The 19,089-nt window shown below is 38.1% G+C and overlaps 1 protein-coding gene and 1 long non-coding RNA gene across 2 annotated transcripts in view; both read left to right on the top strand.

The window, feature by feature from the left end:
• The first annotated feature begins 5,552 nt into the window (after positions 1-5,552).
• On the top strand, positions 5,553-7,989 carry LOC134297002 (uncharacterized). Its single transcript, XR_010003753.1, has 3 exons — positions 5,553-5,675; positions 6,687-6,773; positions 7,376-7,989. It is a non-coding gene; the product is annotated as an uncharacterized LOC134297002 (long non-coding RNA).
• Positions 7,990-16,244: 8,255 nt separating this feature from the next.
• plb1 (phospholipase B1) overlaps positions 16,245-19,089 on the top strand; it is a 106,135-nt gene continuing 103,290 nt past the window's right edge. The window contains exons 1-2 of the mRNA XM_062973287.1: positions 16,245-16,693; positions 16,892-16,958. Of these exons, the coding sequence (XP_062829357.1) occupies positions 16,664-16,693; positions 16,892-16,958 (97 nt within the window). The 5' untranslated portion in view covers positions 16,245-16,663. The remainder of the gene's footprint in view (positions 16,694-16,891; positions 16,959-19,089) is intronic.

Genomic DNA, 19,089 nt, shown 5'->3' with positions numbered 1-19,089 from the left:
GTAACTGGAGATAGTGGAAGGCTCTGGGACTTATTTGTGCATAATTCATGCATAGTGTGGGTTGGGTGTTTTTGCATGTTTTCACATATCCAAGAAGTTTTCTGTAGACTCCTCTCCACCAAATCATGGCATTATTTATTTTGGCAAACAATGGAGGTGGAAGGACTTCTGCAACTTTAGAGATCACAAAACTGGAGCCAGTGACCACTTTGTACTAAATGAACAGCTAATATACTCTTTTGAATTTATTGTGTAGGTAAGCTTGAAATAGTATGTAATTCATAATTGTGTTTTTGTGAGGGGATAGATAATGAAAGCCACTGTGGTGAAGTGGTTGGAACGTTGTACTAGGACTCAGGGAGACCTGGGTTCAATGATTGTTCAAGTCATAGCCCCCATCAGTTTAGACTCATGTAATGGGGTTTAATTGAGGCCACAGTGGTGGTCAGAACTTGCTGACTGGAAAGTCAGTGGTTTGAATCTATGGGATGGGGTGAGTTCCCATTGCTAGCCCCAGCTTCTGCCAACCTAACAGTTCGAAAATATGCAAATGTGAGTAGATCAAAGGTACAGCTTCAGCAGGACGGTAACAGCGCTCCATGTAGTTATGCCGGCCACATGACCTAGGAGATGAGCACCAATCTCCAATTTTGGAGATGAGCACCAATCCCCAGAGTCGGACTCAACTAGATTTAATGTCAAGGGGAAACATTTACCTTCAGTGCAGTCAATTGCATATATTAGTCTACATTGACTATATAATGCAGCTTCAAGCTGCTTTATCAGGCAATGTAAAAAGGGCCATGGAAAACAATGAGTAAAAAGAAGGTGATGGAAAACTTCTGAATCAGTCTTGCCAAAAAAATACTATAGTAAGGTTATCAAAATCCAGAGTTGACATGAAAGCAAATAATAAAAACAATGCAATGGGTCAGGTTTTTTTTTTTAAATCAGGAATAAAAACATAACATTTTCTGACATAAATTGTTTCACTTCCAACAGGTGACTTCTCACTTTGACAACTTTAAAAAACTTGAAGGCATTCTGGATTTTCTGTATAAAGAAGTAAGAATTATTTGTAAGATATTTAATGCTTTTGCAAGAATTACAATAAATGTACCGGTACTAATTGGTTTGTTTAATGCATACAATGTATTTAAGGCATTTATATAATTTATTTCCTAGAGTGGCTTATACTACAGTGAAAACTAAGAAACAAAGGTATTCCCCAGGCAATAAGCAACCAGACCTTGAAGCTGCAAGGCTATTCAATGCAAATCAAGGTGGCCAATTGCAACATTCACGCTTGCCTCAAACAGACAAGAGTTCTTTCTCCCACCCTGAATATTCCACAGATAAAACCCCATTTGACTAGTTTCCTACAGTCCTAACAACCTCTGAGGTTGCCTGCCACAGATGCAGGAGAAACATCAGGAGAGAATGCTTCTGGAACATGGCCACACAGCCTGGAAAAATCACAGCAACCCACTAAACAAAAGAAAACCTGTAACCATAAAGCATGCAATATTTTATATGCAAAACACAATGCATTTTATAATCAAATACAATCTGTAAACCAATAGCAAAGCTAAAACCTCATTCAATGAAGTTCAGTAAAGAAAAAAATAACAGAGCTTGAAATATCATGTCTTTCTAGAGTTGGCTGCCTGTTCCTTGTGTTGAATAATGAAGCTCCAAAATAACTGCTAAATTATTAGTATATCAGAGCTTGGAATAGTTGCATTTTTGGCAACAACACAATCACCCAGTCAAAAGCCATGTTGACTGAATCATTCTGAGAGTTGTCTAAAAAAAGTAACTTTTCTAAGCATTGGTATTGTGTATGGCAAGAAGGAGAGAGAGAGGCCAAAAATGAAAAGAATGGGATCATACTTTTATTCCAGTCTAGATGCTACCTAATTCTTATGTCTATTGTTTGTAGGTATGCATCAGTTGTCTTCTCTGTATTTTAGCCGGATATTATGTTTGTTATTGTTACTTCACCATGTATTATCATGTAAATTCTATAGGACTGTATCAGGTGAATGCTCAATGTACGTCTGCTTGCTTCTGCCTAAGGAGCTTAACATGCATTTGGTATATGTTCATAGATGCACATGTATACACATGCATAGAATGACTCTAGGCCAATGCGAATGAATCCTTCCTGAGTCTTGCTGTCTTGGGAAAACAGAAAATATCCCTTCATTATCTGACTTAAAGAGTTAAACCTTGTGCTTGCATTTGTTCATAATTTTCATTTTTCAAAGCTATAAATGAGAATGCTAAATTTATTACAAGGTGTACAAGACAAAGTCAAACAGATCTGCTGAAGAGTATAGCTAGGTGATTCTGGGAGGTGTAATCTTAGAAAAAAAACATGGATTTTGTCAAGTTTTGCTATTAATGGTACAAATATCTTGAATAGGGAAAGCATCATTATGAGGGCAACAAATCAATTACAAAAAAATACATTCATGATAAAACCAAGCCTTTAATAAACTGCAGTGTTTGATTTACTTCTAATTATAATAGGATTGCATAGATCTTAAGCTGGTATGTTAAAGCAGTGGTCATGTTTTGGAGATTTGACTTATAAGCAATAATAAAACTATAACCTCAGGGAAACATAAAATGGCTGAAGCCCAATGTTTATTCCAGGCAGAGAATGAGAAGGAACTGAGAATGAGAAGAGGTTGTGAGAAAACAAGTGGAAATGAGTTTGGGAGTCCAAGGATCATAGAAAACTGTTGTGACAGTTAAGAAATTATATTATTATTAATAATATAATAAAACTTTATTTATATCATCCTATCTCCCCAAAATGTGTGCTATTTTTTTCAGGTTCCCAAAGTTTTCGTGAACCTGGTTGATTCTACACTACTCACAATCTCATCTCTTCCTCACACTAGTTTGAATCATAACAGGTAAATAAAATGGTCTTCTACCTATCTATGAAGTTAGTGCTTTTTTTTGAATCCTCGAGGATGTACTGTTCATTTTTCTTCTGAAACATGTTGTGATAGGGATATAAAAGATTTCTGTACCAGATAGCAAATCAATTGTAATCTTAGATGTGCTTTGGAAGTTTTTATCCTGATATGATGGATGTAAACCAATCCAAAAGACCATAACTTACAGAACAGTCTGTCCTTTATTGAAAATGAAAAACAATTGCTGTATATTGACCCTCTTCATGACATTTTGCCTAGTTCATAGCTCTTCTAGGTTTTTTTCTAGGGCTTTCCTTTCATTTTAAAAGGTTTTCTTAGAGTTATATTGCAAAAGTACCATTTCACTAGTAGACTATAGCGCTTCAACTTTTTTTTAAAAAAAGCCAATGGGAAAATAGAATGATTATTCTTTGTTGTGTTATGTTTTGGAATTAAAAAGAAAACCATTTTAAAGTGGGAATAAAATGTTACAACTGGTTCTGGAACTTGTCAGAAATACCGCTTCCATATTTAAGAAATCCTGAGAACAACAGGAACAAATACTACAACTTTCTGGTAATTTGCCTATATAGAGGACCCCTTACATTATTTGGTTACCTCTTTTCTTTAACCACATCCCCTATTGACCTCAGCTTAATCTATCATTGATACATTAATTAATAGTGTTTAAGGTCTAGTCAGTGGTGCTGTGGTTTTTAACTGTTTTGATGGATTTTAACTGAAGTTTTTTGTGCTGTTTGTGTTTAATTCTACTGTAATGTTTGCATTTTTGTATATTTTAAATTGTATTCCAATGCTTTTATGTCAAGCCTCTTTGAGTCTCCTTTGGGGACATAAGATAAAAGTAAAGGTTTCACCTTGACATTAAGTCTCGCTGTGTCCGACTCTGGGGGTTGGTGTTCATCTCCATTTCTAAGCCGAAGAGCCGGCGTTGTCTGTAGATGCCTCCAAGGTCATTGCGGAGATAAAGCAGGGTATAAATAATAATAATAATAATAATAATAATAATAATAATAAGGTTATAATTACCTACACATATCCAACGATTATCAGTAATAGATTCTGACACCACTATTATTCTAAGGAATCACCGTCCTTCTGGAGAACGAAGGAATTTAACATGTAACTATTCCTGATTTCCATGGTAAACAAAGCAGTATTTAAAAGGGGAATAAGATTTTTGGTTGTTAGACTGTTGATGGTAACTTTTGTTGACCTCTGAGGACTTTCACCACTTTCAGTACCAGCTTAGGAAAACTTGGAAACAATTTATTAGTTTCATGAGTAAAAACAATGGTGAATTTAAACCACCAAATGTCCAAAAGAGATTGTGAGTGAGTAATATATGAATACATTACAATAATTTTATCTAATGGATAAAATTATAATAATGTAGAAGTAATTGAATTGACAGTGGTGTATTTTTATAATTCTGTGTAAGTAATAGAAGAGTATAGATTTGGGAATAGAAGGTGAGATAAGACATTCATATTATGTTTCAAAAGTAAAAATATTTAATTTAAAGAAAAAGAGGAAAAACTAAACCAACAAGAGAAAAACACTTTTTTGGTATCAGCAAGTAGCATGTCACATTGATGCCTGACATTTGAGTTGGAAATAAGCTAGGGCCTTTTAATCCCACACAATTATAGCACTATGGTTCTGTTTCAATTGCTATAGTAAAAGTAAAGCTTTTCCCCTGACATTAAGTCTAGTTGTGTCCGACTCTGGGGGTTGGTGCTCATCTCTCCATTTCATGTCCATAGACACCTCCAAGATCATGTGGTCAGCATGACTGCATGAGCACCATTACCTTCCCACCAGAGGGGTACCTGTTGATCTATTCACATTTCCATGTTTTCGAACTGCTAGGTTGGCAGAAGCAGGGGCTAACAGTGGGAGCTCGCCCCACTGAACTTTCAGTTAGCAAGTTCATCAGCTCAGCAGTTTAACCTGCTGTGCCAACTGCTATATCAACAGCCTATTGAATCCTAAGATTTAATCTAGGGATGGTCACTAGGATTCTCAGTCAAAAACCTCTAATGCTTCACCAGACTCCAGTTTCGGACATCATCATGGCAATTGATGTGGAATTCTTGTGCTACAATTGTGTGGTGTGAAAGGGCTTTCTGGAAAATCAAATATTGTTTGCATTTTTAAATTTACCATTAGTGCCCTGAATCTTGTTAGTCCCAATTACAACAGATTCTTTGAATAATTAATATTTACCTGCCTGTTGATTCAATAGTCAATAATTGATTTAGTAGGTCTTCTTTGGTTTGGAGTAACTGATAAAATTCAGGCCAGTGTCTAATTCGTTAGAATTTGATTGTGCACTTCTTTGGATGAGAAAATTATCATAAGTCACGAACATCCTTGTTTCAAAAGATGACATTTTGAATTACATCTGAACTCTGCTCTAGACTGTAAACTCTATTGTGGGAAATATGTTCAACTGTTGGATCATTTTTATTAGCTGATATGCATCTTCTTATCTGGCAGTCCAGAGGCTTCAAAAGCAATATATCAGCAGTAGCCTTTTTTCACTTTCTAAAACAAGTGAGAATCATCTCCAAGTTTGTGAATGAAGAATTTATGACATTTTCTTATTATTATTTTGTTTTGCTTTTGGCATTTTCTAGCAACTTTCCTTCCGAAATATGCTGTTATTTCAATAACTTTTCCAGACTGGATGAAGCTGTGTGGACATGGTCCTATCTGGTGAGTAACATATTCATTGACACCATGTGCCCTAATCACTGACCTCAGCAGTAAACTGAGCCAACCTAATGCTGTATTGGATGGTGTTGCCTGACAACAGTGCTGCTTTTGGTTGTTCCCCATGTTGCAACTTTTAACATCTTTGGACACATCTACATGGCGCTGAAATCCAAGGCCAGTCCAGAGCATTGATGCTTCAAACTGGCCCTAGATTCAGTGGAGGTCTTTACATGCTCTGCTCCAGAACTATGACAGTAATGGGAGTGGTGTCCAGATCATTCTGGGCCCCACTGGATGGTTACCCTTAACTTAGCTATCATTTGTCACCAGAGTAATGGATATAAAGCTTTGGAGGATTGCTAGTCGTAGGCATTCCTGATCTAAGCAAAGACACCCATGCGAACTTGGCAAAGGAGGATAATTGTTTTTCTCTTTCCCACCCCCTTGTTGAGCTATTCTACGCAAGTTTAAATGAAGTCTCTCTTCTTATATTAGAAACTTCTTTTTAGTAAAAACAGGGAAACCTGGATTTTCCAAAATCTTTTGAGAAAGTCAAATTAAAGAGCTATGGTGGCTACGGCTAGCATTCTCTCTATGATCATTGGAGAACCTAAGATGGTACGTTTCTGCTGCTCTAGGAATGCAAGTTGTCTGGAGATGGCACAAAATACTCTTAGCTAACTAAGATTTAATTTTATTTGAGGCTTTTCAAAGGCATGGCCAGGACTACTAAGAGATCTGATTGTCTTATAAGGCTTCTGCTCTTTCTAAGAAAATTAACTTACACAATTCATTTGATAGCTGCTGGGCCATTTCTCATGTTCTGCAAGAGTGGAATTATTTTTTTGTGTGGAAGTCGATTCTATAATTTGATTTATTCTGGTTTATTAGCATTAGAGAGGGTTTGGAAATTTATTTAAGCCATGGGCAAATCTGTACATTGTACTCTGCTCTTTGTAGTTACAAAACAGAGCTCATCCTGTTAACTGATTGTTTGTCCTTTTTGCACAGGATAATTTGGAAAGGCTGCTGGCATCTACAAACTATGAGCTGAAGAATGATTTCACTGTGGTTCTTCAGACATCTCTCCAAGAAAATGTGAGTACTAACCTACATTCTCCCCATCCCTTCATCTGACATGTAAGAGGAAACGACCTGAAAAAAGACATTAAGGGTAATTATTGCAGTTTGACACACTTTAACTACCATGGCAGGGACAGTGATCACACTTTTTGACTGCTTTAAAAATGTCCAAGCCTCTCTCTTCTTCTCCCTATTTTCCCCTTTGTTTACAGCTTACTTCAGTTGCTGCAAACTGAGTTTAAACTGCAAAAAGTAATTTGCACTCAATTAATTCAGCAAAAAAGAGGATCCAGTAGAGAATCTCACCCTTCACAGTAGGTTTAGGAAAAAGCAAACTGCTGCACCTGTCCTTATGTATTCCTCTCATCAATAACTTTTGCTTTCTTGGCTACACATTGATATTGCTTGGCTTCAACTGCCTCAGTTTCTATCTACAAAACTTTGAAGGATATGTTTATCACCCAGCCCTGGTGCCATGTAAATATCCTTTTAACCCTGTGGAAATACCTTCCTCTCTAATCTTATTCCACTTTAAAGTGAGGGGGGCTTGTTTAGTTATTGGCTTTACCAATAAATGCCAAACCTTTGTCCAGTTTCCAAAAACATTTCTCTTGCAGGGCAGGCAAGAAAAAGACTATTTCACAGAGAAGATACCCATGAAGATCACAGGGAAGGAGTTAGCTGTGACTGCTCTAGGAGTCGGACTCTGGAATAATATGGTACGATTCATGGAAATGTTGGGATAATTGAACAAATGGCATTCCACAAATGCATGGGTTTCTAGGTGAATGGCTCCTAGCATCACTCACCAAAGAAGATGTAGGAAAGCACAGGAAAGTTATAGGTGGAAAATACAAGTGATATGGACCCTGCATATGATTCCGAATGAGGCAAAATGGATTTTAATAAAAGCCTTGTCTAGAAGCATTCTGGGTCTATTGGAGAAGGCACCACTGAAGAATCAGAGCAGCAATGAGGATATTTTTTTGATAAAATTATTAACTGTTGGAAACTGTGATAACAGGAGAAATATTTTGTTTGATTTACATGTTCTACATTTAATATCCTTAAAAACCCCATTGAAATACTTTCTGAACAAACAGAAATGTTGTAATTATATTTTAAATGACTAGATAACTTTGGAGCCCCCAGTGGCACAATGGGTTAAACCACTGAACTGCCGCACTTGTTGACACTTTCCCATGTGTATTTTGGGTACATGGAGAATTTGAATTTTGGCTACATGGAGAATTTGAATTAATTTTATGCATTATTTAAGAATGTGAAGTTACTGAAGGTAAAAATACGGTTTTGTTTTAAAGGTCTCAAAAATAGAAAGATAGCTTCCAAATATTTAGCCTGCCCCCAAAGTTCCTTTAAAAAACACAATTTGATGAACAGTGAATAAAAATTGCTCAATTTTTACACTATTTAACCAGTAACAAGTCCCCTCCTCAATGTGGGAGCACCTGGTGGCTCAGTGGATTAAACCGCTGAGCTGCTGAAATTGCTGACCGAAAGGTCGGTGGTTCGAATCCAGGGAGCAAAGTGAGCTCCCGTTGCTAGCCCCAGCTTCTGCCAAGCTAGTAGTTCAGAAACATGCAAATGTGAGTAATCAATAAGTACCGCTTTGGTGGGAAGGTAAAGGCGCTCCATGCAGTCATGCCGGCCACATGACCTTGGAGGTGTCTACAGACGACACTGGATCTTCAGCTTAGAAATGGAGATGAGGATCAACCCCCAGAGTCGGACACGACTAGACTTAAGGTCAGGGGAAAACCTTTACCTTTACCTAGATAACTTTGAGGGAATCTTCCAATAGTTCTTGCATCAAAGATACCTGATGCTAGATTCTAAAAGGAATGTTTTTCTTCTCCAAGTCTTGTTTGAGGTTAGTTCTAGGAATGAATATTAGAGATGGGGCATTTTTAATGACAGACCTATATTTGTGGGACACCCTCCCAAGAGATATATTGTGGCTCCATCAATATTGGGTTTTAAACAAAACTTTTTTGGGGGAGGGGGGACAATAAAATAATTATTACATATCTTCCAATGCACTTTTGCTTTGGGTGCACTGCTGAATAATTTACAGTTGAGCCTCCACATTCCTGGGTGTCTCTTACATGGATTTGGTTATTTACAAGTATGTAGTTGCTGCATAACTAGCTAGACCTCCTCACCCTCCAAATGCTCTCCTGTCCTTCCAAAAGAGATAGGTTTTGAACTTCTTTTCAGCCCATCGATCTCCTCATCCCACCCCTATTTTTCCAAATCTTCTCCTCTTAATCTTCTGTCCTGGACATCACTTAGTCCTAAAATCAGATCCACTTGTATGTACACAGGGAGGTATGATGGTTCACAGGATATTAGGAGCAACTACAAATTAACACATGGGATGAGGTGCAGCCATTTTTGCATGCCAAAGCCTTTCATTTTTATTTCACAGACATTGTGCATAGTCAGAGAAAAATTAAAGACAAGGTTACAGACTTGGACAGAAACACCTGCATTCAGTTATCTTGATCTTTCTCCTTTTTATTCATAAACCTTCATAAGGATAACATCAAAGTTCTTGTCTCGCCCTTCCTTTTATTACAGGTCTGATGTCCTGATTAGATACCTAGCCGTTATTGGGCTATTATTGCTCACCTTCTTTAAAGAGGGAGGGGGATTCATTGCGAACTACTTACACTTGAGATTTTAATTTAAAGTGTGGTATGGTTTTGCTTGAAGTGCTGAGCAAAATGTGGAACCTTTCACTCTCTCTAATAATTTTTAATTGATCTGTTAACCCATGTTGGCTTGAGATGGTGGGATCTGTAATACAATGGAGGAGTGTGCCAGTTTGGGGAAGGTTGATCAGTAATACTAGGATCGCCTATTGTTTTAAAAAACAGTTTTTTAAATAGTTGACTAATTGTTAGACGTGGTGCCACTGCCATTATCTCCAAGAAATCCCCCCCAACAGTTGCTTATTCATAGGGTTCACATGTTGAAAGCAATTTTTTACAAGAATTAACAAAAAGGTTACCAATTAACATAGAAAAAGATGATAGTCAGCCCTAGGATGATTTTATGCAACTCTTGGCTATAGCTGTATCATTTCTATGCAATTTACAGTTCTTCACTGCTCTGAACCCTGAATATATAGGTTTCTGTATGAAGCAAACTGAATTCCCCTTCCCTCCCAAATTTTTAAAGAGCTAGGGGCTGGGAACTGTGTGGGGAGGAATACTTGAAAATAAATTCTATTGACTCTGGAGCTGTTGACTTGATACTGAGGGCACTTCTACGCTGACACTAAAATCCAGCTTGGAACCAGTTCAAATGAAAGAATTGGTTTTGCAGTGGGTTGATCAGATCACATGCCTGGAACTGATCTGAGTCCAGGAAGTAATTACATTGAGCACAGAACCTGGGCTCAAACTGCTTTGTGGGCCCCCTCCCCCCCATTTCGAGAGATATAAGGTACTCCAGAGAAATATGAGAAAGGGGAAAGTGACATTTTTTTTCATGTCAGGAGCGACTTGAGAAACTGCAAGTCACTTCTGGTGTGAGAGAATTGGCTGTCTGCAATGACGTTGCCCAGGGAACACCCAGATATTTAATGTTTTACCATCCTGTGGGAGGCTTCTCATGGGGAGCTAGAGCTGACAGATGGGAGCTCACCCCGCTCCCCGGATTCGAACCACTGACCTTTCAGTCAGCAGTCCTGCCGACACAAGGGTTTAACCCATTGCACCACCAGGGGCTCCGGGAAAGTGGCAGAAGAGGAACTAATCAATTCCCCGTCCCAAGGTCATCCAGTGAGTTTCCATGGCCAAACAGGAATTCAAACCTTGGTCTCTAGAGTTGTACTCCAGTGTTCAAGTTTCCATACTAACTGGCCTACATGATTTTAAAGAGGAAAATGAAGAACTCTATTACTTTATTCCAATATCCAAGACCTCCTACTTCTAGAAGAAATTGTCATAGTTTTAATGATGTCATTTCCCTTGAGTAATGTCCTCATCCCTAATCTCTTTTTTTATTATTGGTTGTAATCTTGGCAAGGTCAGATAACATGTTTGATATTATCTGACTATAAGGAGCACAGAGGGAGTTTATCTGATCAGCATCTCTGACAAGAAGAATCTGTTCCTCCTCTCAGAATAGCACAAGGTAATACGAAGTGATCCAGGTTCATCACAATGAGAATCAGTGTCAGATAAAGGTCAGTAGCACACTCAATATGGTGACTGAAGGAAATAGGTATGCGTGGGTATGTGTACACGCACACACACACACACATACACATACCTGTGATTAATTTAAGATGCTTTAAAAGCCCATTAGATATCCTGGTTGAAAGATTCCAGGAGATTAGTCCAAAATCACTTTGCATTGTGAATTATCTTCAATCCTCAAGGGAAAATGGAATAGCTTGGTGTTCTGGATCATCCTGCTAAGTGCAATGTTAGGTGCGAACAGTAATTGAACCAATACTACACATACTCTCAAGAATAATGCTTTAATGCGCACTTATTCCAGAGTTTTAAAAAGTGCATGTGCCAGGAAGGGCAAGGAAAGAGTGGTCAATGATGTGGGGTGGTATGCAGATAGAGCCATCTTCCATTAACAATGTTAGTAGAACCCATATTACTGGCAACAAGGGCAAGGGCAATATGTTTTATAGAGAGCAGTACTGTGATTTCAATATAGACCATAGTATTATAAAGTCCTAAGTTGGGACTGGCAGGACAGGCTGTGTGGCCCAAAATAATAATAATAATACATGCCCTGGCAGAATATGTAAAACAAAGTGAAGAACCTGCTTTGATTGAAGTCAAAAATCAGAAACTCCTCAAAGCACAGCAGACAAAAAACCAGTACAAGAAAGCCACACTACAAACTAGAGCTGACAGCTGGCACAACAAAACATTGCATGGAAAGTTCCTTGACAAAATTGAAGGAAAAGCTGATAAGGAGAAGACCTGGCTCTGGCTCACAAATGGGACCCTGAAGAAGGAGACAGAAGGCCTGATCCTTGCAGCCCAGGAGCAAGCCATCAGAACAAACGCAATTAAGGCCAAGATTGAAAAATCAGCTGATGACCCAAAATGCAGACTGTGCAAGGAAGCTGACGAAACCATTGATCATATCCTCAGCTGCTGTAAGAAAATCGCACAGACTACAAACAGAGGCACAACTATGTGGCCCAAATGATCCATTGGAACTTATGCCTCAAGTACCACCTCCCAGCAGAAAAGAACTGGTGGGATCACAAACCAGCAACCCTAAAATACATATTAATAAAGTGTTATGGTAATTATAGACATAAAATGAATAACAACCAACCAGTCATATAAAGTGCTTTCAGTGAAAAAACCAATAAGCCTTCCATTTGAGCCTTTATATAGGCCTCTATATCTATTGGAAGGCTTGGTTAAAGAGCCAAGTTTTTAGGTTGGCCCAAAAACATTGGAGGATAGGGGCCAGCCTAATTTCTCTTGGGAGGGTGTGGACCTCAGAGTCCGCGCCGGTTCGTAAAAAGAGATGCAGTCACGAAGATAGGCTGGACCCGAACTGTATAGGATTTTGTAGATAATAACCTGCACTTTGAATTGGGCCCGGAAACTTGTTGGCAAAACACACTCTTTTAATACTACCAATGCTTCATAGGTTATGTTGGTTGGGGAAATTATCTAACTATTTCTCTAATCATATTGCTGGTCCTGATTTATGATTATTTTCTTCCCAGACTGTGACAGAACTATAAAGGACACTGCACACACACAAGGTTGCCTAAGAATAAATCAAACTGCCACCAGAAGTTGTTTGTAAGAATCAATTACGTTGCCAGTATAGGAAGAAAGTTGGCAGACAATAAAAGCTACCTCCATCGATAATTCCAGTCTATTTCTTTAATGGTCAGAAGTGAAGGGATCGCTGCCTTCAACTCATTAAAACTTGGCACATGTTTGCAGGAAATTTACTTGTACATTGCACCCATCAGCACATTGTTGCTGTCTTCAAACAAGATGCCTGGTGTATTTTAGCAAAACATTTTCAGTTCTATCTCTGGAGGTAAAATCTAGAATTGTGTACCCTCCATAATATTGTTAGACAAATTAAACAAAAAGTGTTTGTCCTTGTGTACAACTTTCTCCCCACTTTAAAAGAAATAATTCCCCCAAATTCCTGCTTTGTGAATCTAGGTAATGCATCTATGAGACAGAATTATGACAGTTCGATACTACTTTAACCGCCATGATTCAAAGCTACGGAGCCATAAAGTCATAGTTTTACAAGGTCTTTAGCATTCTCTGCCGGAGTGTTGATACCTCAATGAACTAAAGCTCCCATGATCCTATATCATTAAGCCATGGCAGTTGAAGTGGTGTCAGAATGTATTAATTTTACAGAATAGATGCACCTTAAGAAATATAACCAAAACGGGGGAAAGCCCTTAATAGATGCCCCCAACGTTTGCGGTGCCAGGTCAACAAAGGAAGCCTATATTAGTGCCTCCGTTCCCCTATTCTTCCCCATTTTGACAGCGTTCGCCCCAATGTCCCATCTTCTGCATGTGTCCAGATAAAATACAATAAAAAGTTCACTACAGTGTTATAAAATAAATTATACTGTATATCAGACTGTTTTTTTAATACAGAGGTTTTGTTTCACCATTAAAAAGAAGAAAAAGTTAAAAAGAAATATAACCAAAGAAGAAAACTGGAAAAACAAAAGTTAGCAGAGATGTGTGTTTTATGTATTTAACATATTGGTGCTGTTCTTCATGAATCCATGTTTACAAACATTTTTTCAGCCAAACCACCTTTTTTCTACAGTGTCCAACATTGTTCTGCAGTGTACATACACATATACCCCTGTGGTGTTTGTTTTGCTGTCTGTGCCCCTGTTCAGAAGATTTCACCTCACTCTGTCCCCAGGATAATTGGATTTTGAAAAATTTAGCTTGTTGTGGAAACAAGAACGAGTGATAAAGCATCAGTGGAGACACTTCCCCTCATGATAACGGGGTGAATTTCTCTTCCAAGGGGTAGATTTCCCTCTCTTCCTGTTGTCTTGCCCCTTTTCTTAACTCTGAATCATTTGTAAATCTGATGTTTGTAACTCAGGGACTGCCTACACACACACATCCTGACCATCCCAGTGTGAAATGTTTTATGCAACTTTTTATCACATAATTCATGCTAGATTAAAACAGTGTTGGGGGGAAGAGAGACCTATTTTCTTCAAATGCAGGGCAAGTAGGTTTTCTGTTGATCACCTCCTTGTTCAGATGCTTAATCTGGTTTTAAATTTGATATCTTAATCTTGTTTCAATTTTTGTATCCTATACAATGTGGTCTGTTACATTCAGTGTTTGATGAATAGTCTAGACACCAGGATTCAATCCCCTACTTGTCCATGAAAATCAACTATTGGACCTTGAGTGAGTCACACACTCTCATCCCCTAAGGGGTTGCCTTAGGTTCTCTGTAAATCAGGAATGACTCCAGGACATTCAGTACTGAAGAAAGCTGAAAACAAAGAGAGAAAAGAGGAGCAGGAGAATGTGAGCAACAAAGGATTAATTGGGATGCTAAATCAGAACAGTTAGAGGTATAGCATTTCGCTGTACATGTACATGAGTCAATACAGTCAACAGTAACAAGTTAATTTTAACCTTGCATTTGATACAATTAATTGTAGCAAGTTAGGGTTTTTTTTTAACATTTTAAATGGTAGTATAACAAGTGGAGGAAAATAAACAACTTTAATGGAGGACCAATTAATATTTTCTAGTTAACCTTTAAGAGGCATTTGATGTAAAATTTTAATTGTTCTGAATAATATGTCTTCTAATTGACTCTGTGAGCTGTCTGGGGTTCCACGCTGGGGGAGAGGCAACATACAGATGAAATGAAACAATCCAACTTTTGTACTTCTTTTGTCAAGCCTAAAATTTGTTAAAATTAAAGCAAAGAGTGATTTCTCAAACCTCATAATGAATAAAAGCTGTGCATTTCGATGTAAGCCCTAAAATGAGTATTTGCAGATTATCTGTTCAACATACAGAGAAGAATTTGCCTTTTCAGTGACAGTTTTCTGTGTACGTGGATTCATTGGGGGGGGGGGGTGTTCAGTCGTTTTACAATCTCAAATGGTTCAGTTGAGATTAAGGTCTGCTGTATCATGGGCTATTTGTAACAAGTAGATCCAGATGCAATGCTCTTGCCTTCAAGTTAGGACTTGCAGGTCTGTCCTGCCCAAGTACAAACATGGACCATATCCACTTCTGATCCTCAAACAGGAAGACTTTTTTCTCTTTTAGATGGAACCAGTTGGGCAGAAGCAACCCTATCGTTTCACTGAAATGCCTGAGGCACAATGTCCTTCTCAGGTAAGAGGAGTCACCTCTTTAGATGCTTTTCAAAACATAATTATGGTTTCTCAAGGGTATTGTTTTCTTCCTTCTCTGGGTGCTCTCCAAATGTCCTAGAATTTAGTACCTACCACCACATAAAAGTAGTTTTTGAGTATGCTGGCTAGAGATGACAGGTTTTGTACTCCAACAGTTCAAAGGATCCATTCACTGGGAAAGATAACTCTTAAAAAAAGTAAGACCATTCTTTTCTGGGCTGTTGTGAGTTTTCCAGGCTGTATGGCCATGTTCCAGAAGCATTCCCTCCTGATGTTTTGCCCACATCTATGGCAGGCATCCTCAGAGGTTGTTAGGTACCTGCCATAGATGTGGGCAAAACGTCAGGAAAGAATGCTTCTGGAATATGGCCATACAACCCATATAACTCACAACAACCGAGGGATTCCGGCCATGAAAGCCTTCAACAACCCACTCTTTTCTATAATTATTTCTAACTTGTTTGTAGGGTTGCTTGGGGAATTTGTAGTTCCTGAATTTTCTTGCAAAGTAGTCCAGTCCCCCCGTCCCAGGTTAAAGCTATTACCTTCAGATCTGTGATGCCTCCTTGCAAAGAGACTACAGCTGTCATTTTAATAGGGGTTTACTATATTACTCTGTATTGCAGAGAGATTGTTTGTTATATGCCCGTAAGTTTTATCCTCAATGTATTCATGGACCATACCAAAATACATAATTTTTGCCCACACCTGATTTCAATTTATATATGAGGTTGACAAATGTGAATATATGTTCTAAGTCCACTTCTGAATTTGAAAAATTAATGCTTTCCCGTTGGTCAGTAATTGACCTTTTGTTGCCAGGCAGTTTTGTGCCCAGGAACAGATTAGTACTTCAGGTTCATTGGTTGTTTCGATGCTTCCTTTTATATTCTATTACTATGTGGTTATTTTATTCTCTTGTGTTTATTATCTATGCATTTTAATGTGTTATATTTTAACTATGTTGTTTGGGCTTCCTAGTTTGGGCTTGTCCCCATGTGAGCCGCCCTGAGTCCCTTTGAAGAGATGGAGGCAGGGTACAAAAATAACGTTATTATATTGTTATTAGGTATCAGAAAGTTAGGGAGCCCAGGAGCTTCATAAATGGGGATGGTGGTGGAAGATGTTACATGCAGTCCCAGCAAAGACTCATCTTGTTTTAAAATTGTGTCTCTTGGATCCTGGCTGTGCCCAAGCATAGCTGTTCCATCAATATGGAGCTCTTACATTTCAGTAGCTTTGACTTTATTACAGATTGGATTTGATATATTTCTGGCCCCGGAAGTACTATCTGGAGACTAGAGTGGCTGTGAGAAATATAGACATTCCCAATCAATCTTAAAGACTTCTCTGTGTCTGCTTTACTAAATCATTTCTGCTGACTTCAACCATGGTGTCAAGTGATAACTTTTCAAATGTGATCACTTATCTTGTCTCTGCAGGAGCATCCATATTTCTTCACCTACAGGAATAGTAACTATTCATCATTTCCCATGGAGCTGCAGATTGAACCACGGTCTCAAGTATGAAAACAACTGGTTGCATAATATTTTATTATTGCTTGACTTGGAATAAAAAGAAGTTCATGAAAGGGTGAATTGGCATAAAATGCAGCATATACCATGGTGTATTTGGTGGGGGGGGGGGGGTAGATACACTCATTTGAAAAAAAAATATTCCTTTATACTGGAATGTATCTCTAATGGTTTAATCTTTTTCAGGAAAGGAGCCTTGGCACTGCTATTCCATGTTCAGATCGTACCCCTTCAGACACAATTCCTGCCTCAGGTACATATTTGGGCTTTCTGATGACTAACTATTAAGGGCAAGAGGCTGTCAGAATTCTGGATTAACACCAGAGCAAATATTCTGTTTTTGGACTATATAGTAGACCTTCGGTATCTACTGGGCTTTTGTTCCAAATTTCATGGATGCTCAGTATATACAATGGTGTAGTAAAATAGCAGTCCTTATATAAAATGGCAAACAACTCAAATTAGTGGTGGAGAACATCTGAGGGTGTGTGAATGGTGGGAAACTACAGATCAATGTAGTGATCACACATGGCCAAAGCAAAGTTTGCTTTTTGGATTTTTTAAAATATATATATTTGAATTATGGTTGGATGAAGCCCTGCATGCAGACTTCATAGATGTAGAGGAACAGCGGTACCTTTTAGGATATCCCAGCCGTACTCCAATCTAATGGGATTCTGGAACTCTCCAGTTTGTTGGGATAAAGGTATTTGCCGTTGTTAATTCCAAATCCAGTTATTCTGGTTAGAATAAACTCATCCTACATAAGCTTTCACTTATTAAAATCTTTCTGCTTCAAATAAATATGCTTTACCTGGGGCTGACAAATGAATTGCTTCAAAATAATCTACAGGGCAGAATCTATAGACTTCTGAGTAATCAGAAAACTACACAGTCCTGGCTCTAGTATCACTAGAATGTAGCAATCCATTCATCTTCCAATATTGTTCTCATGTCTATTCCATTACTGCTTTACTTTAAAATGAAAATTAGACTCAACTTTAATGTGCTAGTTATGAATCTGTTAGTATTATCAGGGAAGCCATTTGTGCTTCCCATAGAACTACCATGCAGGGCAAGGTTTTGTGGGTGATAGCATATTGGTTTTGGAATTCCCTCTGTCAGAAATCTGGTGGCTCCACAGTTAAAATGCATATCTATCCATTCAGAGATGAGCAAGTGTTTAATATGCCTTTGACTCTTGGTGCTTTGCAATTTTTTTTAAAAAAATTAGCAGCAATTTTAATTTCTGTTTTTAGACACTTGTGATTTGTCATTTTAGATTTGTGATTTTAATTTGAGTTTTCATGTAGATTGTTAGCTATCATAAGCTTTTATGAAGAAGACTTTATGTTTTATGGTGGCTGAAAAGTTTATGATCTATTAGCAGTCTCATTTTTTCTCATTATTGCTCCCAGTAATAATAAAAATCACAATATTGTCAGTCAAGTCCTAAACATGGGGAAGGGAGAAAATAGCGTGAAATATGTAATGATAGAATACTGCTGAGAATAGGAAGAATGAGTTTATTGCCCATGGAAGCAACGAACTCTGAAATCTGAATCACTAAATTGCCATTTTCCAACTTCTCAGATAAAAGTTACAATGCAGTATGTAAAGTATGTAAAGGCCAGCTTTTGGGGGGGGGGGGGGAAATGCAATGTATGCATATGCTGAAAATGTCAAATTTATATAACATAGTGCTGGGCAACGTGTAGTCCTCTACATGTTTTCTGAGAGCTAGACCTGTCAGCCCCAGTCAGTATAGTTAATGGTTGGGGTAATAGGAGTTTTGGACCAGTAATATCTGAAGGGTCTCATAATGTCAATCCTTGAATTGAAAACCTGAGGTTGAAGTAATGCACTGGGAGAGATTTAGTATAACCAGCGGTGGGAATTGGTGGGAACATCTGGAGGTTCACAAATTCCCAGTCCTGTTCTAGCATTGAAGTGCTAGTACATTTGACTTCAAGAAACCAGTCCTTCATTTAAGAAATGATTTCAAGAAAAATACTTTGTAATTCAGTATTATTATGAAGTGAAATAGTGAGATTGAAAGTGATGTATTATTTTGTGTCAAAAGCATTGCATAAACAAATAAGTATAAAACTGATGAAATAAAGGGAGCACATGAAACAAAATAATTTTAGATCAAAAACGGGCAACAGAAACTACATTGTCTGTAAGCTTTAAGCAGTTTTTCCTCTGTGCATGAGGCAGGGCATTGTGGGCAAGCATACAGATGTTGAGTTGTTTGTTCTGCTCCACGATCGCACAAGGTGAAGGATTCTACCAGGTAGTGACATTTCACCAGGTTGTCTTTTGATCTGCCCACTTCACTTCTGAGTCTGTTCAGGGACTTCCAAGTTCCCCAATCTTGGTTT

The sequence above is a fragment of the Anolis carolinensis genome, chromosome 1 (assembly GCF_035594765.1).
Source record: "Anolis carolinensis isolate JA03-04 chromosome 1, rAnoCar3.1.pri, whole genome shotgun sequence".
Classification (NCBI taxonomy): Eukaryota; Metazoa; Chordata; class Lepidosauria; order Squamata; family Dactyloidae; genus Anolis; species Anolis carolinensis.
Note: the sequence above shows the minus strand (reverse complement) of the source record. Positions and strands in the feature narration are given on the sequence as shown.